Below are 24,337 nucleotides of genomic sequence, written 5' to 3' on the forward strand. Positions count from 1 at the left end.
TCGTCAAGATGATCTTTCAGAGACGAACCTTCGTGCATCTAAAGAGTGACCAATCGTTTTTTTGGATACAAGCGATTCGCAAGAGATTTCGTCATATACCGGGACTCCAACTTCTGCCACAGCCCATCTGCCGTAGTCTTTCCAGTAACCTCTCGCAGAACCTTGTTACTCCAGCACAACAAAATCTTACTATGTGCTTTCTCCATAACCTCATCTTTGTCCTTGATCTTTTCTGGCAGTGCATCCTTCCCCTTTAACGCCTTGGATAACCCTCGTTGAACCAACAAAGCCTGCATCCTAACCCGCCACAGGTTGAAATTGTTTCTGCCATTAAACTTCTCGATTTCTAGTAACTTGGACGACATCCCTGCTTCGAACCGAAAGCTTTGATACCAGTTTGTTATGACAAACGCAACGAACCCCAAGTTGAATCAAGAATCACGATAGAAAAGTAAACATACCACACAAAGAACACAAAGATTTGTACGTGGTTCGACAACAACCTACGTCCACGGTCGGGATCAGGCGAAAGTTTTCACTATGTGTAAAATCGGAGATTACAAGATTTCAGCCCCTTACTTTGTTTCTGTACAAATTCCAGAGTCTCTCCCCCTCAATCTCTTAAATCTCAACCCACAACATATGTACCTATTTATAGAGTTACAAACATAATTCCTTGTTGGACAAGGATTACAATTCCTTAGGCCAAGACTTGCCAAATAAGAAATTACCTACTAGAATACAACTCTAAAATAGAATCTTAATTAGAATAGGAATTTGAGACACAATTTCCAACAATTTCCATCACCTAGTATCAATTCTACAAAAATTTGGGGAGATGGATAGATGATGATGTAGTAAGTAGGATTGGAGCCGGGTGACAAAATGGAGGTAAGTTAGTGGTATCCTTTGTGACAAATGAATTCCAAATAAATTAAAAGAAAATTTTAATAGAACAGTTATTAAGGCAGGCAATATTGTATGGAGAGAAGCGTTGGGCTTTTAAAAAGACACATATACAACACATTTATGTAGCAGAAATGAGGACGCCACGTTGGATGATAAGAATCACTAAAAGATATGAGATAAATAATGAATGTGTGAGGGGAACATTAGGTATAGCGCCTATAAATGAAAAAATTAGGGAAAGTAAACTTAAGTGGTATGGTCACATTCAACGTAGACCCGATGATGCAACAAGTAAAATAGGTAGAGTTGTTTGCTTATGAGGTAAGAGACAGAGAAGCCAACCAAAGCTCATGTGAGATGAAGTAATTAAAAACAACTTTAAAAACTTAAATTTAACAGAAGACAAGGTGTATAATAAGAAAGAATGGGAAAAAAGAATTCATGTGGCCAATCCCATCCATATCCTCATTTTTCCTCACCAGTTCAATTAATAAGCTATATTCATTGATTTCTTAATGATTGGGGCCTCTATTTCACATTAAACTTGAACAAACATGAATAAACAAGCTTGAAGGAAGAAGATAATGACTTATTCATACTGTGTTGAAAGTTGCAACTGGAATCTTGAAAGGCTTATTCATACTGTGTTGAAAGTTGCAACTGGAATCTTGAAAGGGTTTTTGTTGATTAGGGGTTGCGGCGGGTTGCCTGAAAATATAGTGGAGTTGGGACATTGGTAGCACCACCATTTTAAAGAGAATATTTGGTACTTCTCTATCTAACAACTCCAAACTGCTACACCATCTCAATCTCCACCGTCACCCTCCCACCATCACAATATATTATACACACACACACACACACACACACACACATATCTAAAGAAATTTTATAAACACTCAATTCCTTAAGGCACAACCCTTGCAAAGCATCACAGTTGTCTAGCTCCATAATGTACATATGCATATAAAAAAAACCATGTTCAGGGATTCATGCATATATATCATTATAATACACTCAATTCCTTATTAAACCATTATGTTCTAGGATTCATATACATATATATCATTATATACAGGATTCATATTAATTACTAATATAAATTAGGGTTTAGTTGCGGTGCGGGTCATTGGAGGTGGTGGTGATGGAAGAATGTGGTGGCAGGAGAGGAAAAGAGGAGTGGCAACCTATGAGGTGGTAGTGGTGGCACTTGAGGTCATATTTGGAAGAGAAAATTAGATGGGTTTTTCTTCATCCCCAATAATTTCTCTCTGATATATATATATATATATATATATATATATATATATATATATGGCTATGTAACTTATGGTTCGCAGTCGCGGTATCGGTCGCGGTGTAATGGACTCGGACAAAATCAGTATAAACTAGTCGATACGGGTCGCATATCGGACTTGAAAAAGGATTACGTATCGGACGATACGGCGAACCATGATGTAATTGTGTTGCAATATATGCTATGTATTAATACAAGAACTATAGAGTTATATATCATTCATTAAACAGGATATCGAGTTAAATTTGTCATTTTATTGCACCTAAGGGCATTATTGGCAATCAATTTAACTGTAATTTTGGTCAAACCTCAGGGGAGGTTGACCACAATTTTGACTAAAGTTTAATCTAGTGGTGAAAAGCCCAAACCTTAATGGTCCGTTTGGTAGGAAGAGGGGTGGAGGGAAGATAGGAAGGAAACAAACTTCCTTCGTTTGGTAAAGAGAAGACAAGGAGGGAAGAGAAAAAAGGATGGATGAGTAATCCCTCCTCTTTTACAAAATTTCATCCCTCCAAATACAGACGGAAGAGAGTAAGGAAGTAGGGGTGTTATAAAAAATTAAATGACAATATTACCCGTCATCATTATTAGATAAATTAAGATTTTACCCCTCATCATTATTAGATAACCAAATTAGTGAGCTTGATTTTTATTTTCCTAGCAATAACCTTCTTTTTCTTTTTTTTTTGTCATGACTTAATATGATTATATGCTTGTAAATACAAATATTTAAAAACAAAGACAATAGGCAATCAAAGTTAGCATGCATGAACCAATGAGAGAGAAGTGAACTGTACATATAACATAATAAAGATTCATAGGAGTATTATAGATAGTGATGGGTAAAATGGTAAAATCAAATTAAAACTCTTTCTTTCCTTCTCTCCGAACAAAGAAAGGTGTTATCTCATTCCCATCTTTTCCATCCAACAAAACAAAAATATGATTATACTTGTAAATATAAATAATAATAATATAAAAGACAACAGACAATCAAAGTTAGCATGCATGAACCAATTAGAGTGAAATGAACTGTACATATAACATTAAAAAGATTCAAAGGAGTACTATACATACTGATGGGTAAAAAGGTAAACACAAATTAAAACTCTTTCTTTCATTCTCTCCCAACAAAATAAGGTGTTATCTCATTCCCTTCTCTTCCATCCAACAAAACAGGACACTTTCCTTACCTAGGGATGTCTCATCCATCCCTTAAGGTGTTACTCATTCCCTTCTCTTCCATCCAACAAAACAAAAAGACGAAAGGACACTAATTTTCTCTTCCATCCAACAAGCTTGAAATTTTAGAAGAAGGTTTTCTTTGGTTGGCTGGTTGGTAGGTCTTCAAGAGACCCATTTGGGTTGCCACACAAGGTAAGTCTCGTGACATGTCTCGGCAAACCAACTCATACTGCTAGATGTCTCACAATCAAAACAAATAGTCGGATGGCGAAATTTCAAATATTGTGCGTCATTTACCCCCATCAAAGTTTTTGTCTTCTCCATGTGACCACATGATTGGTGGCACACTTATGGTTACTCATGTATCAATCTTCCTTCTCTTGACCATTGAGGATCTTGAAGTAGGAAGATCTCCTATCCTAGTTCAGGCCAGGACGAGGATATAGAAGTGGATGGAGGGATTGCCCTACTAATTAAGTCGGACTGAAAGGGAGATATGGGTTGGAATAGGTGTATGACTTGAATACAATGACGAGTTGTCAAATACTTTGCTTAGGTATTAGCTCAGGAAGGAAGGGAAAAGCAAAAAGCAGATAAGACAGAATATGGTTGTTCAGCTTTGCATGACAACAAATGTCGAGTGTCAACACGCATAGGGTGTCTGACACAATATGTCACATAAAATCAAGACAAGATGACAAAGCAAACTTTTAAAGGTTAATCCATGTCCCATTTTTGAGTCGTTCAAGTGACTTGTGCAAAATTAGGATTTGAAGCTACCACATAAACGCTGATCCATGGAGAAGCCTTAGGGCCCTGAGCCGTTCAATTAACATTAGCTCTAGGGTTAGCTATTGTTGAAAAAAAGCAGAAGCAAAGGAGAAATTATGGGTTGATGATATATACATTGGCAACATGTTTTAAGATTTTTTTTTTTTCTCAATTCTTGTAGGCAGACAAGTCAAAGGTCATGTTTGAGATATCGTAGAAATCGCTGCATGTTTTTCATCCTATAGAAAGTTCATGTTTGAGATATCCTAGAAATTACCCCCACTAACTCTATAAACATGAAAGATTCTTGCATAAAAATATCTCATGATCCCCGACTTTTTTACAGTTTCCATAAAACTAGCCAACTTCATGCATACTTGCAGGGCCGCATACCCTAATTTTTTAATAAATAGGTGCTGAAATATGTCGTATGCTTACTTGCCGGTATAGTCTAAAATCCATGCCTTGTACAATGGAATAATAGGTCAAGAAGCTTCTTTCCAAACCAGAGAATGCCTAATTCCCCACTTCACCGAACTTAAATTGTTAATCTGAAATTGGAGATTGAAAATTTTCTATTTTTGACTATAATGAGCGCTTTAATTCAATCATCCTCTTGCTTAGAAAGAGGGTCCGATTCCTTTCTTCACAAGAGACCCAGATTGATTAAAACCTACAAGATTGATTTTCACCGTGGCTACTCCAGCCTCCTACTCTAGTTCTTCTTTCCATCAGGTTTGCTACTTTTTCACCTCCATTAAACTAGGGCTTTGTGAGTTTATGCACTTTGAAATTTTGAAAATCAAATCCATTTGTATTGTTGTTACTGTTTCAAGCTGGATTTATGATTATTACATTGTGAAATTAACCCAAGAATCGAATCAAATAACCAAACCATTATATAGGTTGGGTTGTTTGGTTATCTTGATTTTCATAATATTAAGAACCAACCAGAGTAAGATTGATTCTAGGTTGTACATTGAACCCAACCAAATCAAATCGAATTGCAGTCATTAAGTAATAAAAATAAAGGGAACAACATAAAAGATTTAATTCTTAACCTAGAAAGAAATCATTACCCTATTTTAGATCCCTTTTTCCCCACAAGAATCTTGCGCTGGCTCAATTTGTTTGTGATGAAATGCTGCTCGATCCTAAGAGAGCCATCTCTTTGCTCTTTCCAATCAAACAAGCGATGTTCAATATCATATGGGATTTCCTGAAATAAGCAAAATTAACTGACCAATATAAATTCTTTGACAAATGGTATGGAACAACATAACAAATAATGGTAATGAATAATTATTTGGGCTAAATAACTCCATGTACCTGATGTATGTGGTCTAGCAATCTTTCGCGGACAACTTCTAATGAAATATTCTTCATAACTTCTTCACTCATAGAGAGTGGATCTTCATCCCAGGGTCGTTTAACTGCCTGAGCATAAAAATACCATTGAAGAAGCAGCGTTAGGCACATGACTTAGTACAGAGAATAGATGCAGGTTGGCAGAAACACAGCTTCCAAAAGTTCCATTGCTTCAAATTTAATATGAAAATGGCAAGGTGAGAGGAAAAAGGTTACTTATATTTAGAATCAACAATGGAGGTAAACATGCTTCTATTGTTCTTTGACAAAATTGTGGTAATTATCACATTAAGGACCTAACTTTTCACTCTTTCTTCTTTTGGTTCAAAGATCAATACATACATTGAGGCTGTTAAAGGAAGCAGCCCTTTCCATTCAAAAAGAATTTGTAGAGAAAAGATTTTTTAAGATAGTGTACAAAAGGACATTCTATGGAAGCTCAATACTTCAGAAACAGGTTTCCTCCAAAACAATAAAACACAATATATGGTCATATACTACTGATTTGTTTTTATTCATAGATGAAATCATTACTAGGTTGCAAGCTTGAACTCTATGAAGATATCTTCAGCCATGAAATAACGAATTTCATGGGAACAGGAGGTCCTTTTCATGCTAAAGTAGTTTAAACAATGAGAAATTCTACAAATAAGAGAGAATCAATCATGATATGAAAATACAATATCTAATGTCTGACACTCCTGGATGTCTCTTTTTATGCAGCACTTCTGATTCAGTATGAATAACAACCCAGATGCATATTAATTATGTGCAGATCATAAAAGGAGGTTAACAACTTAACAAGGTATCACAGTACGAAGTTTGAATCTCACCGCCTCCTAATAATTGTAATAAATGCACATTTTTCTCATCGTGGAGAGTCTGGATAAACGTTAAGGGATGTGTTGATGATGCTGATGACATTCACATTACCTCTTGGTTTCCTTTAAAAAAAGAAAACTTACATTACCAAATATATATTTTTTTTTTCTTATCTTTTTTAAGAAGAAAAAAAACATATAAATTTCAATTTTCATCTACATGTTCAGCACTCATTGCCAATTCAAAAAGAAGATGAGTCTCTTCATAGTGATGGTTGTTGTCGTCATCATCATCCTTACCTTTTTTCCAAATGAATGGGATTGGCAGCGAAAAAAAAAAAAAGGCTAGCCCAATACATGATACTTCCACCATTGCAAGATCTGGGAGGGTCAGATATACTCGGTCTTACCTCTGCATGCAGAAAGAGTGTTCCCGTTTCAACCCATGACCTCCGGATCATAATGGAGCAACCTTGCCGTGATGGTAGGTTTAGTAAAACACATATAGAAGTGCTATTTGTATTAAATGAGGAATCGAGAATTTTTCAGCATCCAAAAAGAAAATGCATCATGAAATAACATATTTAGCAAGACACACACACAAACATAAATATATATAGTTGATTTCCAAAGGCTACAAAAAATAAACTTGGATTTAAAAGGGAGAAAGTATGACAATGGCACCAGCAAAGAGGTACATGCCTGCTCCATCAAATATTGAGTAAGATCTTTTACTCCAGAGCCCTTTAGTCCTGAGATCATAAAATACCTAAAAAGGAGAAATCAAGGAATCAGATGCTATCTCAAGCATCCATATTCAGTCATCAAAAAGAAAAACCTACCTTTGATATCCTGGAAGATCTTTGAATTCCTCAGCAACCTTCAATAAATCTTTCTTTTTTTTAATCAAGTCAATCTTATTCATACATAACACGCGCTTCTGCTTTGGGTGCACTTGTGAACCCATTCGTTCTATTAATCTTACCACTCTTGAATCAGGCCTGTATCAATAAGAGAATTGCGAGAATCAATCCATCAGTAATCCACTTGGTTATTGTAGAGACAATTGTGTAAGAGGTGGACGAGTTGGTCAACGCGGATTTGTGCAGTTGCAATATGCTACCTGGCTGGCGAATCTCCAAATGTGTTATAGTATACATACAATAGTATATACACTAAGTATTATAAAGGCACAAGATTTCATTTAATAGCACCATCAAAGAGTTAATTTAATGAAAGCAGATTTCCATAGGTGGTCAGAAATAAAGAAAAGGTCCTCTTACGTAAATGCAATTTTCTTTAAATAGATGAAAGTGCAATCCATATGGAGACTATTTCATGAAAACGAGACAAGTTAGAGCTTATACCAAGGATCAATTACAACTCAAAACAAAAAAAGAATAGTGCATTAGGGGACAACACCCCTAACCTTTTCCTGAAAGAAATGGATCAACTTTAATACAGTAGGACAGTTAAACCATGTGATGATGTGGCTGGATAGGAGGAGGAAGCAGCCCTGGCTTAAGTTTCTAGGCTAGGAAATGAAATTGATAGTCATGGAGAAACAGCAAAGACTCAAGAAGGTAAATGATGCAAGAAAAGTAATTGTTGGAAAAATAGGCCCAAAAGCTCTGATACTGCTGTTGCTATGCAGAAGTCTAAATACAAATTTTGGGTTCATTCAGCAAGTGAAATATATAAGGAAAAATAAAGCAAGCCAAGAAAAACACAAAGACTAAGCATTGTTCACCCACCAATATGAATATGTCCAAGGATAAGGAAGATAGCGGAACTGCACTAGCGAACAGCACTAAAAAAAGGAGATTACCAAGGATATGAATGTAGTGTTTGGGGGAGCTTTCGAGGGGCTTTAGAAGAACTTTTATGCTTTAAAGACTTTATAAGAAAATATGGGTGCTTGGTGAAACAAGACAAACAGACTACTAAGAGCAGCCCAATCATCTGAAGTCCATTTAGCCGAAGCCAGTGAAAGTTACTTCTGAAAACTGACTTCTTGCAGAATCAGAACAGTACTTAAGTAATAAATTTCAAATGACAAATCTCTTCCTAATCTTTTAGGTTGCTATCTCTAAAGAAAACCAGAGCAGGCAAACTTCTCCAGCCATAACAAGTGGCAGGGAACAGTTTGAGGTCCATTCCGAAATAAACCTATCTCCTCTGTCTCTTCTGTATGCCTTCATAATTTTAAATATCGAATTTAAATTTATGAAGTTTTGATCAATATGTCTTCTACAAACAAATTCAATGCAATAATATATATATATATATATATATATATATATATATATATATATATATATATTGTTGGAATTTGATTATCTATGGTAATTTCTTGTTTGGAAAGTCTTGACCTCTAAGAAATTGTAATCCTTGTCTAACAAGGAATTGGGTTTGGAACTCTATAAATAGATACATAGGCTTTGGGTTGAGACTTATGAGATTGAGAGAGATGTAGTCTCATGAGGGAGATGATAAGTAGAGATAGTATGCGGATTGGTAGAATAGGAAAAACACCGATGACACTGGTAGGGAGGAAATAGACTCGTGGTGTGGTGGTGTTGGTACTCTATTGTTGTACTATCTTTACGAATCACACTGGAATCTCTTCACATCCATGGACATAGGCCGGTTTTGGCAGGCACTGACAGGCTACCACACTGGGTGAGCTACGGGTGCATAATCCTACATCACCTGAGTAAAGGAAAGGTGAAGTGTTTATATGTGGTGGTGTTATCTCCAATTGATATGAGGCCTTTTAGGGTAAAAATCAAGAGCAAAATCATGCGGGCTCGAGCCCAAAGCGGACAATATCATACCATGTGGTGGAGTGGGTCGTTACAAATGGTATCAGAGCTTTCGGTTCAAAGTAGGGATGTCGTCCAAGATTCCGGAAATCGAGAAGTTTAACGGCACAAACGATTTCAACCTGTGGCGGGTTAGGATGAAAGCTTTGTCGGTTCAACAAGGGTTATCCAAGGCGTTGAAGGACAAAGATGAGGTTATGGAGAAAAGATCAAGGACAAAGATGAGGTTATGGAGAAAACACACAGTATGATTTTGTTATGCTTGAGAAACGAGGTTCTGCAAGAAGTTGCAGGAGAGACCACGGTGGATGGGCTGTGGCAAAAGTTAGAGTCCCGGTATATGACGAAATCTCTTGTGAATCGCTTGTATCTAAAGAAGCGGTTGTTCACTCTTCAGATGCACGAAGGTTCGTCTCTAAAAGACCATCTTGACAAGTAAATAGTATCATCATGGACTTGAATAATATTGATGTCATGATAGAGGATGAAGATCAGGCATGAGAACTTTGTCGATACAATGATGTATGGCAGAACTGCTTTATCCATGGAAGACATGAAGGCAGCTCTGAATTCTAAGGAGTTTGAGGGCAATACAGAAAGTTCGGCAGAGGGGTTATTTGTTCGAGGGAGAACGAATCAGAAGGGAGGGTCTGGCAACAAAGGTCATTCCAAGTCTAAGAACAAAACGAAGGTGTTGAGATGATTTATCTGTCACAAGGAAGGGCACTTCAAAAAGGATTGTCCGAAGCGTAAGAAGGGAAAGGTAAAATCCTCTGAAGTTGAAAGTGTGCCGACAGGGATGTCGGGCCTCATAGCGGGGTGGATTGTGACGACCTTGTGTTGGCGGGTGTGCCGTGGGCGGGTGCATGAGGCACTGACAGGAAACCACACTGGGTGAGTTACAGGTGCACAATCCTACATCGCCTGGATAAAGGAAAGGTGAAGTGCTTATATGTGGTGGTGTTATCTCCAATTGGTACGAGGCCTTTTGGGGTAAAACTCAAGAGTAAAATCGTGCGGGCTCAGGTCCAAAGCGGACAATATTATACCATGTGGTGGAGTGGGTCGTTACAAATTGGTATCAGAGCCAAAAGTGAAGGAGATCCAAAAAACAGAAGAAGTCTCAACATGTGCTGCAACGGGCAAAGTCTCAACATGTGCTACAACAGGCTTCAGTTGTAGGTGGAGTCAGTCGGCTTGATTACATAGCATGGAGCTCAAGTAGTCAAGGTGGAGCCTTGAAGGTTTGACTGATCGAGCAACGTATAATGTGGACAATCGGAGTTTTGTAGGAGGATCGTCGAGATTAAAGCTGCAAAAGAATTGCCCTCATCAATGCCGTGGAAGCGATGATTGGCTAGATGGAATTTGAGTCAAGGTGGAGATTGTTGGAATTTGTGTCTATGTTTCAAATTCCTATTCTAATTATGTTTCTATTTTATAATTGTATTTTGTTTGGTAATTTCTTGTTTGGCAAGTCTTGAACTCTAAGAAATTGTAATCCTTGTCTAACAAGGAATTGGGTTTGGAACTCTATAAATAAATACATAGGCTTTGGATTGAGACTTATGAGATTGAGAGAGATGTAGTCTCATGAGGGAGATGATGAGTAAAGGTAGTATACAGATTGGTAGAGTAGGAAAAACACCGATGACACTGGTAGCGAGGAAATAGACTCGTGGAGTGGTGGTGTTGGTACTCTATTAATGTAATATCTCTACGAATCATAGTGAAATCTCTTCTCATCCATGGACGTAGGCTGGTTTTGGCTGAACCATGTATATCTTGTGTTTGTGTGTGATTGCTTTGTTGGCTTTCATTGGATCTTAGTTATTCGCGCGCTTCCGCTGCCCCAACATATATAGTTATATACACACATATATAGGGCGGAGGAGGATGAGCAGAATAAGATGAAGTTTGACAAGGGGGCAGAGAAGACAGTGAATGGAGAGAGGAGATATTTATCCGAGGATGAGGTGGTGGAAGCTTTCACAGTTAAATAATGCTACCGGTCCAAAAGGAATGTTGATGGCCTTCTTTCAGCAATGTTAGGATGTTGCAACATCAGATGTTTTGTCAACCATCAGTTACTTTCATGAGCATTGTGAATTTGTGAAGAGCTTAAATATTTCTTTTATTATGTTAGTTACTAAGAAAAGAAGAGCAGAGAAACTGAATAATTTTAAGGGTAAAATGCAAAAAACCCTCCTAAACTATTAGCCTTTTGCAACAAACCCCCTGAACTATGGATTTGTTGCAATCACATGCCAGTCAACTCCGACAACCGGAAATGCTAAAAGACACTTTTACCCCTAATCAAAACGACGCAGTTTCAACAATTATCCACTTAAATACATGATGTGGAGATAAGAAACCTCAACAACCAATTAGCATGCGACAACTCACCAAATTTTTTTTTTTTAATTTTATAGCACCAATCTTACACGCTCTATTTCTCTTTCGTCAGACCCATCACCAATTCACCATTGTCAATAGCCAACACCACCTTACCTTATGGTTCTCCACCAACACTTTTCTCTCTCTAGTAATCCACCATACTGGTCTCAATCATCTAGGAATTTTTTTTTTTTGGTATACGTATGTAATGATGCACTTCGGCATTTGCGCCGAGGTAACTATGTGAAACAAGGTTGGATGTAGTCATGTGCCTAGGGAGATTATTTGGGTGTCAGTTTCCTTGGTTGTGCCGTAGAGTAATAGAAACGTGAATGGACAAAATAAGGTACCAGAAGATAATATATATATATATATACACACACACGAATAACAATAGATATGTCAGAAAAAAATAAAAAATAAAAGTGAGAATAAATTGAGAAGTATAGAGAAGAGACAAACCCTAGCTTCTTCTTCTCTTTCAATCTTCTTTCTGATACCGAGGACCAAGACGTGGGATTTTTTAAGGGGTTCAAGAAAAAAATATTCTCCATTCATCATGCTCTACAGTTTGATACCATTGGAGTAGCGATTCGTGGTTATTGATCTTCTAAAGTTTTAATTCTCTTTGATTGAGGTAGGGGTATACTAACCTTAATAACCCTTAATTATGTGATTTGTTCTTCCTTGTTTTTTCAAGTATACTTTTTTTAATTATTGTTCAATTATACTAAAGTATAGTTATTTTGCAATTTAATTTGTGTATTAATCGGGAAAATATTATTGTTAATTGCGATGGATCATGGACAGAAATTGTTGCACAATTTGGAGTTTTAAATTCTGATTTATTTGAGAATTAATGCATTCAATGTGTTGATAAAAATATTTTATTGAGTGGTTATATTTTGGCACACTTGGTAAAGGTGTGGAATTTGATTCAAGTGTTGTTGATTGGTAAACGGGGTTGTACCGAAAAAGCAAGATAGGGCTCAGTGCCCTTAGGTGAAAAACCTTAGACTTGGCCAAACGGTGCGTGAACCGAGTAGGTGATTTGTGGCTTGTGATGTCAAGTGCACAGAATTACGGACAATGCCCGGAATTTATTTGATTGAGACGTGATAAAATTGGGATGAATTGATTAAAAAGTTATTATTATTATTTTTTTTCTTTTACGTTCATGCTTTCATCAAAGTTGCTTGGTTGTGGCATCTAATATATTATTGGTTATTTTTTGCTGCTTTCCACCCCAAAAAAAAAAAAAACATTTTGCAGATGAAAGAGATGGTACGGGAAACATTTAGCTTACTCGGAAAAGACTACTTCTATGTTGCTTGCTTTGGAGGAACTCTATTTAATTGACTATTATTTGATTTAATTTTTGTTAGACACATTTTTGGTGTCACAATTTAAATTGAGAGGATATGGTAGTTTGGTTTTCTATTTGGAATCGTAGTGGATTAAATTTTATTATTTTGATTAGTATTTGTTAGATCAATTAATTTGTCCAATATCAGATTAATTGATGAATTTGAGATTATTACTTTATTTAGTTGGGTTGATGTTAGACTAGTTGGTGGATTCAGAAATTTTAATTAGTTGATATTTTGTTGTGTGAATTAATCAAAGTAGTCTGAAGGGGGCATTATTTTAGTTGGATTAAGGAGTTGTCCCAGGTATTGTGATTTTTAATGGCTATTGTCATGCTAAAAGCATCTCGGAGCTGTGCAATAAATGCCTATATAAGTAGAGAATTTCTTTTAAAAGATTTTAAAGCCTTGACATTTGGTGCACAGGCAGGTTATTGGAGGAACATATATATATATATGCATTTGTTCATAGAAATTCATAAATGAGGGTATGGTGCTCGGTAGTTGTGCCAGATATACTCAAAGGAAAGCATTTTATACTTACTTGAATGATGACCCAATAAGTGTAATAAGTAATGGCACCAATATGTTAAGTTCACTGAGGTCATATATTATCTTGTCTCTCTCCGGGTCGTGGATGGATTGGTTGAGGTTGCGGTGACTGTGGGTTTGTGGGTTGTGTGGTTCGGTATTAATTATTTGAGTTTCCAAGTGGTTCACGTTGTTTGAGTTTCCAAGTGGTTGACATTGAGTGGTGCTGGTGGAAGTGGGGGAGGTGATCTGTGTCAGTGACGCCGGAAGATCTCAATTTGGGTGTCTCAAAAAGGGGCATTATTGTCCTTCCATATTTATAAGGGCATTATATTCCTTCAATTTTAAGTGGTATGGCACGTTCTGTTTTAAGGGTAAAATCCAACCGGAGCTTTGCCGGATAGGGTGATCTGCAACAAAAATAGATAGTTCAGGGAGTTTTTTGCAATTTTTGTAGTTCAGGGGGTTTATTGCTAATTAATCAATAGTTCAGGTTTTTTTTTGCATTTTACCCTAATTTTAAATCAAGTAATCTGATCCAGGCAGCGTATAAGCTCACTGCAACGGCAATGAGGATCAAGAAGGTTATGGATGAGAACATTTCGAAGTCTCAAAATGCATTTTTGGAGGGTTGCAAAATTTTGGATGCATTCTTGGTGACAGATGACTGCTTAGATTTGAGAAAAAAAGTGGGAAGCCGGGAGTAGATGCAAATTGGATAATGGATATTGAGAAGGTTTATGATCACATACAATAGGCTCTCTCTCATATATTACCAAAGAAGATGGGGGGTTTGGGAAGAAGTGAAAAGAGTTTTGCATACCACGATAAGATTTTGAGTTCTCATCAATTGCTTGCCGATGAGTTTCTTTAGTAGCTCAAGGCAGCTCTGAAAGGGGATCCGTAATCGCCAATCACTTGATCATGGTGATGGAAAATATGAGAATGACAGGAGGCCAGTGTAGGGTGGATTACCAAGGACTTTCAGAAGGGGTTGTTAGGAAAAATCCTTTGACAGTGCATAGTATTTTATGTATACATCCTTTACAGCACCCCACTTTGGTGCATAATATTATTAACATTACTTAACAAAAAATTATAAAGACAGGACCCTCTTGAAAAAGGACATTAGTAAGTGAAGTATGAAACCAAATGTCAGTAAGGTAAGGCTACAAACTATGGACGTTTTTGAAGAGAAGAAACAGAAATGTTAATGGAATTGAAGTAAAAATAACAACAACAATAATAATATAAAAATAATAATTGTCAGCCTGAACATTGGCATGTGGAGTCTCAGTAAACAAAATCTTTCATAAAACAATAACTGGGATCTGATTCAAAAGATGATCAAAACATTTAGGAAAAAAGAAAGTGATGATCATAACATTGATTGTTAAAATTGTTCTCCAGGAGGAATATATTAAGGGAAAATGAAGACAATAAAATTCAATACAGATATTGAGAGGTCACTGACTTGTTAAGATGTCTGTGAACATCAAATATAACTATGAGCACATCATAGAGACCAACTGAATTCCATGCACTTTCAATACGAGCTTTCATATCACTGTAAGGGAATCCACTTTTCCTTAACATAAGTCCTGGGGTGTCAAACAAACACTGAACAAGAAATAGGTTAGACGTCTTCCAGAAAAATGTTACAAGACTGCTTACAACTATACTGTTTAAAAGAACATGAAATCATAGTACAATACCATGCATATGGATGTTAAAAGAATTCAGGTTTGCTTTGCAAGTTGTAAACATTAAATAAGCATTTCAAGACACACATCTATAAACACACTCATCTATCAATATATATATAAAGCAACTTTAACAAGTGCAACTGCGTGTCAAATTATTAAAAATAAGAGACAGTATAATCACAAAAAATCAGTCAATTCTAAACTATGATATATTTCATTAATTGAAAACAATTATAATAAGAAATGACGATAGAATTATTTTTTATTTTTTTTATAATTTTGGATAAGTTATGATGATAGAAATTTAATAAATGAAAAAGAGTTTTTTTGTTTGAGGATATATACTGTTGGAAATTGTGTCTCAAATTCCTATTCTAATTAGGATTCTATTTTAGAGTTGTATTCTATTAGGTAATTTCTTGTTTGGCAAGTCTTGGCCTCTAAAGAATTGTAATCCTTGTCCAACAAGGCATTGGGTTTGGAACTCTATAAATAGATACATAGGCTTTGGGTTGGAACTTATGAGATTGAGAGAGATGTAGTCTCACGAGAGAGTTGATGGGTAGAGGTAGTATATGGGTTGGCCGTTGGTGGAGTAGGAAAAACACAAGTAACACTGGTAGCGAGAAAATAGGCTCGTGGAGTGGTGGTGTTGGTACTCTATTGTTGTAATATCTCTACGAATCATAATGGAATCTCTTCTCATCCATGGATATGCGATTGTGCTTGAGAGATCTTCAGCACGGTCTCCATTGATTTTCATCTCCTTGTGGTTATAGACCAATGAGACATAACTATGACACATATCACACCTAAAGTATTGGACACCTCGAGAATTGGATAGAAATTTGCCAACACATGACTCACTAACCTAACAATATTAAGTTGAAGAAGCTGGTGGTTCAGCAAAAAGAATAACTGCAATCTATATCCCTTAACTCACATTTTGGATTTTGTGTTATGGGCGTGCTTATGGATCAAATCATTTTGTATTTTCCTCTTATCACTTCACTTGTATTTTACTATTTTGTATTTTCCTCTTATCACTTCACTTGTCCAAATGGTATACAGCAAGGGAATACGTACATGATCCTGATCCAGAAATCGAAAGATTTCCTTTTGCTCAGTCCTTTACAGCTGAAGAAATTAAAGGCAACATGCTCTCAAATTGATCCTTGAGAAACCCGGGCCCAGACAACCTCCTAGGGTTTCAGGATTAACCAAAAATCTTCTATATTGTTTTTTTTTTTTTTTATAAGTAAAAAATCTTCTATATTGTGAAACAGCCAAATAATTTTTTTGCAAAAAGGTTGCCGAATCTCGTAACAAGGCTCTTGGAAGAAAGATGCAAAATGGTCAGCTATAGGGAATAGGGATTAGTGATTTTCAGGGGTGACAACCTCAAAATAGGAGCTAGGGCTGTCTTGTCATTAGAAAACTCCTTAACAAGCTGAGTCTAGAGCACCCTTCTAGCTTTAGATTGGTCCATCAGGTAAGATTAATGACCACTCGATATAGATAATACACAGAGGAAGATCCCTCTAACTGCTGGGAGCTCTCTATAGACTAGACTGCATAAACTGTTCCATGTGCACACTGTAGGCTTATTAAGAGGCCTTTAAATAGGCCCAAGGCCATGGTAATGCTTGAGAGCTGGTGATATTTTGTGAAGTGATACAAGACCATATTTACTTTCTTTTGGGGGGAGATGATTTGGACCTATGCTATTCTCCATTACCTAATGAAGTTTTCCATATATCTAAAAAAATTTGAGATATATTCGTAATCCAAAGTCATGATTTAAATTCATAATTGATAAGTGCCGAAAGATGCACATCTCGGCCCTTATTCTTGCATATGTTAGTACCTTAATCCTATCTTTGTTTACCTTTTTAGTTATAATTTATTTTATTTCTGATTTCAAGTGTTTAGGGCTAAATGGGGCTTCTATATGCCGAATTAAGTCTTGGCGAAGAGTCGCGAGCAAAAGTGGGCTGAAGTGCAGAATTTACTGTTCAACCCAATTGATCGAGTACTGTTCGAGACTCGATCAATCGAGTACTGTTAGGGATTGTTCGAGGCTCGATCAATCGAACGTGGGGCTAAGACTCTTCAAACTTCATATCTGGAGTCCTCTTGAATGCCAATCCGTGGTGCACCCAAATGATGAACCTTGTGTATGAATTCTGACCACTTTGCAGCCCAAAAGTGAAGTATAAATAGGAAATCAAGCCATTTTGCAAAGGGGCTTAGATTGGTTTTGATCAAGGCTTGGGTCTCTCTCTACTTCCTCTCTCTAGGGTTTGCTCTCAAGGATTGGAGAAGAAGCTTTGGCAGTGCTAGGGGATGGAGTTTGAAGCTTCAAGGATCATCTTAGACCTCTCCATGGCTAGCTAGCTTCCCTCTTAGGCCTTGGATGAAGCCCTAGCTCAAGTATTCATATTAATTGTATTCAAATTGGGGGAATTCTATGTGTATATGAATTGTGAAATCTTGTGTATTCAATTTGGTTGTACCAAACATGATGGTGCTTAAATTCTTCAATTAATCTTCATCTAATCTCTATGTTGTCTTATGTTTAGATTGTAGTATTATCTTCATTATATACACTTCTTTCTTCAAAATATGAATGCAATTGGTGTGATTACAAGATCTCAGAGGTGAATTCCACGCCCTAAGTCTCTCTCCCTCTTATCTTCCTTTAACTTGATCATTAATATCCTCTTTAGTTGCATTTTTAGATAGTTTAATTTTAGCATTAGTTATTAACAAACCAATCACTATCCTTTTGATCTCATTTTCATTAATGTTTGTTATGACAAACGCAACGAACCCAAGTTAAATCAAAAATCATGACAGAAAAATAAACACGCCACACAAAGAACACAAAGATTTATACGTGGTTCGGCAATAGCCTATGTCCACAGCTGAGATCCGGCGAAAGTTTTCACTATGTGTCAAATCAGAGATTACATGTTTTCAGCCCCTCGCTTTGTTTCTGTACGAATTTCAGAGTCTCTCTCTTACTACACTTCAAACCCTAAGCGCCCTTATATATAGGGCTACAAGAGACTAATTAGGCCCACGACCCATGGTGTGGGCCCACATAAAGCTCATCCAATGGGTCGTCGGGTTATAAGCGGGTCGCATAATTCGGCCCACAATATCACAATGTTAAATTTGATTCAAGCCTGTTGTCCTCGTGTTCAATCCCACTCACTTTGCTATACTTAGTAGTAGTGGTATATATAAATTTAAGATTGTTTGCTTCAACTCTATACCACATTGTTAATCAATCTAATTGAAGTGACGCATCAATAATCCATGCACAACGTTAATGAACATATAGGCATTTGGTGATGCCATTCTTTTTAAAGTTGCACTTTTGGGAACAAACGCACCTCATAAGATAAGACCGTGATCTGAAAGTAAAACAAGATATCAGTTGATTCATCAAACAGAAATGAGACGTACAATTTGGGTGTTTCCTTTGGTCATTACTCCCAATAGTTCTTGTGTAGTTGTATTTGTCTTCCGTGAAACAGCAGCTATCTTTGTCCCAACCTATCACAAACAACAAATGTATAAACTCAGAATATATCTCCACATGCGGTCATTAGAAAATTTCTGGTCACTGAACATTTAAGAACAAATAAAATTTAAATAATACTATAATTGGTACTGCAAAAACATACATGTACATGCATGGATAAAGAAATCATATATAAAAGTGCAATAGAACAAAATTCCAGAAAAGAGTATTTGAAAGAAACAAAAAAGATTCTTTAGGGGTGCTTGCGGGACTATAAATCTGAATGTGTTATCACTTTTGTTAACAACAAGTATTCAGGACTAACTATATTTTAGAATAGATAAGATTACGTTCATACGCACCATAGCATTCATTTTAATAGCTACACCATGCATGAACTCCCTATCAGTATCAAATTCAAGACTGAAATCTCAGACACAAGAACACCAAAACTGGAATTGAACATACCAACGAGCTGATGTTCCACAAGTGAAATTAAAATGTTAATTCCTTAATTTTTTCTAATTTCTCCTTTTCCAGATTTACCAAATAAAAGATAGAAGAAAACCTTTCCATGGAATTCAACCTTTGAGCTGCAAGCATTTAAACACCAACTCCCACAAAGAACAATTTATTTTCCTTTTATTTTTCCAATATGATACATTGAGTAGTAAAGGTATCTCATGATATATATAACAAATTTATAAAAAAGTATACTATGGGGAAGAAAGAAGAAGGAAGGAAAGAAACAGTAGCAATGGCATTGTCAGAGATTATAGGGGACTTGGATTGCATCTTTCCTGTTGGCCATGAAGAGAGAGAGAAGAAGAAGAAGCAGAAGAAGAACGGAAGTAACTAGCAGCCCTAAGGCATGTATTCGCTGAACAAATAGAGACAGTGCAATATTATCATTATACTTTTCTGCAAAAGACCTTCCTCGAAAACAATCAAGGATCCAATTTCCTTTCTTTTCCTCCTGAATCAACAGTAAGAATTGAACCTAGACCTCACTCTCTCTAAAAGATTGTTAGTCTATCATCGATATACTCTATTACCCATTGAGAAATGCAGGACTATATCCCAAGACTCTCATGTGAGAGTTAGCGCAAGGTCCGTGATCCAGTCATAGAGGGCGGTAAATAGATCTTGTCCAATATTAAGTATTAAATAACAATAACTGGTTTGTAAATTATTACAATTTATTTTAAAAGCAACAATATGAATCAATTAAGTATAGAAGAAATAAATAAACATGCAACCACACAAGAATACACAATTTGTACGTAAACCATGATACCTAGTCCAGGCAAATCAAATCCACTATGAGAGAGATTTTAAAACTAGGTTAACAGTTCCCAAACCCTAGAACCCTTAATTACCTCTTATACAGACTGAATGACCAAACTCCCACTTGAGTCTCCAGCCAAAATCTGCATCACCAACAGACTCAGACAAGTTGCATGTCTGTTGTATAGAGACACTTCGGTGTTGAATTCTCCGTGTAACACAAAGGTTATGATATTCACCACTTTGAGTAATAATTTGCCATCTAATGCAAGATGTAGACGATGAAAAATAAAAAATGCCTGTGCTCTCTCAATAATGTGTAAAGAGATCTCGATATCATCATCGTCATCATCATCCTTGCCTTATTCCCATACAATGGGGTTGGCAACTTGAATTCTCTTCACCTCTTACCTTCTATGGAAACTATCCAAGGTTAAATTGGTCAAGCACTTGATCAAGCTATTGTGGACTTCAATATGATTTTTGGGAAAACTTCCGATCAATCAACACACCAATTGAGCCATTATGTTTTTTTGTGAAAAATACTTGTTGAATTATATTTATTCCAAAAATAACTTCATGCATAAGAAACAACTATTACATGAATCAAACCATGCGTGCATTGTGCCCTAAAATGAGAATGCATTATTATGAACTTTAATGGTGAATTAGTTCTTCAAGTGGTGATTTTACCTTTTTGCATTTTGATGTATCTTCAAATTCTGATTTGGTCCATAGACATAGGCACTGCCACTAACTAACTAGCTAAGATAACTTTTGAAAATCTAATCAAAAGTTAAAAATAAAAATACAGACTCCGACTTTATGATATCATTATATAGCATCATTTTACACAATGCAAAATTGCAACAAAAGCTCGAAATTCTATTAAGTCAACAAAATAAACAAACTCACAACATGCAACACATCAATGCTAACATAAAGTTGCTCACATATGGATTCTCTCATAAAGATAATAATAAATAAATAAATAAAATAAAAAAAAAAAAAACAACAACCACCCCCCACTAAAATCTGAATGTTGTGTGTAACAGCAGCTCTTTACCCTCCTCCCAAAACCTCCATAATCTGCATCAATACTTGCCAACAATATTTTAAAATCCAGACAATTCACTGAACAATACAAGGAATTGGTGACGTAAACCAAAATGGAATGATGCTATATAATGACCTCATAAATGTAGTCATTAACAATAATTACTCATGGGACATACAAAGTTCTAAACTTCTGAAGTACTGACCCACACAGAAAGGAATAATAACGTTAACCATACTAATAGTAATAACTATCAGTGAGCGACAAAGGGGAATAGTTGCTTGCCTAGAAGGTAAGCAACAAAGAGGGCAGCCAAAACTTACATGGGATGAAGTAATTAGAAAGGAATTTTAAAAACTAAATATTGTAGGAGACATGGTTTATAATAGGAAAGAATGGAAAAAGAGAATACATGTGGCCAACTTCATTCATATAGGACAAAGGCAAAGATGATGATGATAGTAATAACTAAAAACAACACAAGTCAATTAGCAAAGGCAATGTCACTAACGTCACGCAGGTCATCAAACCTCGAGAGTTTACTCTCGAGTCCTAAGAAAACCCTGACATCATATCAAATCATCAAACCTCAAGAGCATGACTCTAGAGTCCAAAGAAAACCCTAACGTGATACCAGGTCATCAAACCTCGAGAACATAATTCCCGAGTCCAAAGAAAACCTTGAAGTCATAGAAGACCATCAAACCTCAAAAAGACCACCTGGTCTAAAAGTGGCATTTGCATCACGACAGGTTGACAAGTGGTGCCTTGCGACCTTGAGTCTGAGTTGCTATGTATAAAACAAGATAAAGGTAAGGCCTTCTCGAATCCTTACAACTACTAGATGGGACACTTCATAGGATTTTGGATTAGCGGATGAGAAGTCTGAAAATGTCTAACACAAGTAATGGGCCAAGCCAAAGGGATGGTGAACACGTGCTGCAACATACACCCTTACTGCTCTGCTTAGAACCATAAATATTTCAACCACCGCCGTTTGTTGTTCAGCTGAATGCATTTAATGCCTACATTAGAGACTTGACACTCCACGCCACACTAAGACATGGTGAAAGGAAAGAATTTTAGGTGCTTAGAGGGATCATGACCTACAACTTCAGGTACCAAGTAAAGACTGTTACGACAAACGCAACGAACCAAGAACAAAACAAGGATCACGACAAAAAAGTAAACATGTCACACAAAAAGAACACAAAGATTTGAGTGGTTCAACACAAGTTGTGCCTACGTCCAGGGTGAAGATCCCGCGAAAGATTTCGCTATGCGAAAAACAAGAGATTACAAGTTTCAGCCCCCAAACCCTTTCTCTCGCTCTCACTCTCTTTCCTGTGACTTTCCATGTTCTCTCATTCTCCACTCCAAACCCTAAATGCCCTTATATACTGGGCTACAAGGGAGTTCTAAATAAGGTCCAAGGCCTACAAGTGAAAAAAAAAAAAAGGTTTGTTCAAAACCGAGTTGGTTCACGACCTGGGTCAAAACAAAATTCTGACCACGACACCACAAAGACCAATCGGATAGAGGACAACTGGTATTACACAGAAAGCCTAAAACTATAAATACATGCACCATGGTAAGCGTTAAAGGCAGAGTAAATTCAGAGAATAACTCCCCTTGAGAGCAAAGGTTTGTGACGGAGCCAAACATCCCTACCTTCACTATACATCCCATTGGCTAGTCTACTTCTCCTGTTTCATCCAGATCATCTCTCTGGGTCCTTATATTTTGTGTTTGATATCTCTATTTATTAAAGTTCATTTAGTGCTCCAGAAAGGGGAAGAAAAAAAAAAAAAACAACAACAACAACAACAATTTCAAGTTCCACTTGGTGACTTGGGGGGAGGTTTCCACTCCTTTACAGCTAGGAAGGTTAAGAATCAGGAGATTAGGTTTGTTCAACAAGGCTTTGCTGGGAAAATGGTTTTCAAGGTTTGGGATAGAGAGATCTAAATTATGGAGGAGGGTTATTTTGTGTAAGGTGGGGGAGGAGAGAGATGGTTGGACCTCTAAGGAGGTGCAGGCTCCAATTGGGACGGGTTTGGAATCTCATCCAGAAGGGATTGAATAAGTCTTTCAAGCATATTCAATTCAAAGTAAAGAGTGGGGTTTTTGAAGATACTTGGTGTGGAGATAGCTCACGTGTATGCAAGTATCCACGGCTCTTCAATATTACCTTGAACATGCAAGCTCTAGTTGTTGACTACTATCGGCTCAATTCTCATTTTTCAATTATTCAACCATTTCATTTTCCCAAGTTCAATGTTAGCCGGTGGGAGGTGACTTGGGATGTGCAGTTCAAGAGGAATTTCCATGATTGGTATTTGGAGGAGGCCGCGGAGTTCTTGGCCTTGCTATAGAGTTAGGAGGTGGAGGGGATATTGACGAGCTGATTTGGTCAAGTTCTCGAAGTGAGGTATTCAAGGTGCGCTCATTATATCATAGTCTTTTGGATGGCCGGGGGTGTTCCTTTCCTTGGAAGGCCGGTTGGAGATGGAAGCCTCCTTGAAAGTGGCTTTTCTCGCGTGGTCAGCAGTCTTTGTGTAGCTAGCTTCTTCTGGTATATTTTTTTGCATACTTGGGTGCGCTTGCCTCTTGATCACTTTTTTTTGGATAATTAAGCAAATTCAATAAAAAGCGTTCAACAAGGGAACACGTCCCATGAGTAACAAAAGAATCCTATGGACCTCTTGATCACTTTTAATGATATTTTACGTGTGTGTGTATATATATATATGTGTGTATGTATGTATGTGTACATTGACACAGAGAGACATTGCAAAATACTAGGAGTGGCAAACAGGCGGATTGGGTCGGGTTTGGGCAGGGTCAAATATGGGGTGTGGCCCATATTCAACCCGCTTGTAACAGGTTAAATATTGGTTGGGTCAAATGGGTCGGGTCAACCCGCCAACCCATTTTAGGGGGAAAAAAAAAATTATTATTTTGGATAATCTCATTATTATAGTTTTTTTTTTTAGTTAAATAAAAGCTTGTGAAAATATGTATGTATAATTGCAAATCCTCCAATTTATTTTTAAAAATTTTTAAATTTATATTATTTTATTTTATGACTAGACATGCATGAAAGTAAGAGATATATATATATATATATATATATATATATATATATATATATATATATTATTATATGAAATCATCTGTCAAGCTTTTATAGAATAAATAATTAAATGAATAAATCAGGTCTTCCTACTTTGAAATACAAATGTAAACATAGGTTTGTTTCGAGCTGTATTATTACATCCACG

The 24,337-nt window shown here is 36.6% G+C and overlaps 1 protein-coding gene across 1 annotated transcript in view; it reads right to left on the reverse strand.

Annotated features, from left to right (window-relative positions):
• Window positions 1-24,337, reverse strand: part of LOC132303644 (GTP-binding protein ERG) — a 39,379-nt gene that overhangs the window by 12,537 nt on the left and 2,505 nt on the right. The window contains exons 2-7 of the mRNA XM_059800986.1: window positions 18,652-18,741; window positions 14,946-15,091; window positions 7,194-7,352; window positions 7,050-7,120; window positions 5,492-5,595; window positions 5,242-5,381 (exon numbers count right to left, since the gene is read on the reverse strand). Coding sequence (XP_059656969.1) covers window positions 5,242-5,381; window positions 5,492-5,595; window positions 7,050-7,120; window positions 7,194-7,352; window positions 14,946-15,091; window positions 18,652-18,741 — 710 coding nt within the window. The remainder of the gene's footprint in view (window positions 1-5,241; window positions 5,382-5,491; window positions 5,596-7,049; window positions 7,121-7,193; window positions 7,353-14,945; window positions 15,092-18,651; window positions 18,742-24,337) is intronic.

This window comes from Cornus florida, unplaced genomic scaffold (assembly GCF_030987335.1).
Source record: "Cornus florida cultivar Cherokee Brave unplaced genomic scaffold, ASM3098733v1 CherokeeBrave_3.0.0_Hap2_Chr01, whole genome shotgun sequence".
Taxonomy (NCBI): domain Eukaryota; kingdom Viridiplantae; phylum Streptophyta; class Magnoliopsida; order Cornales; family Cornaceae; genus Cornus; species Cornus florida.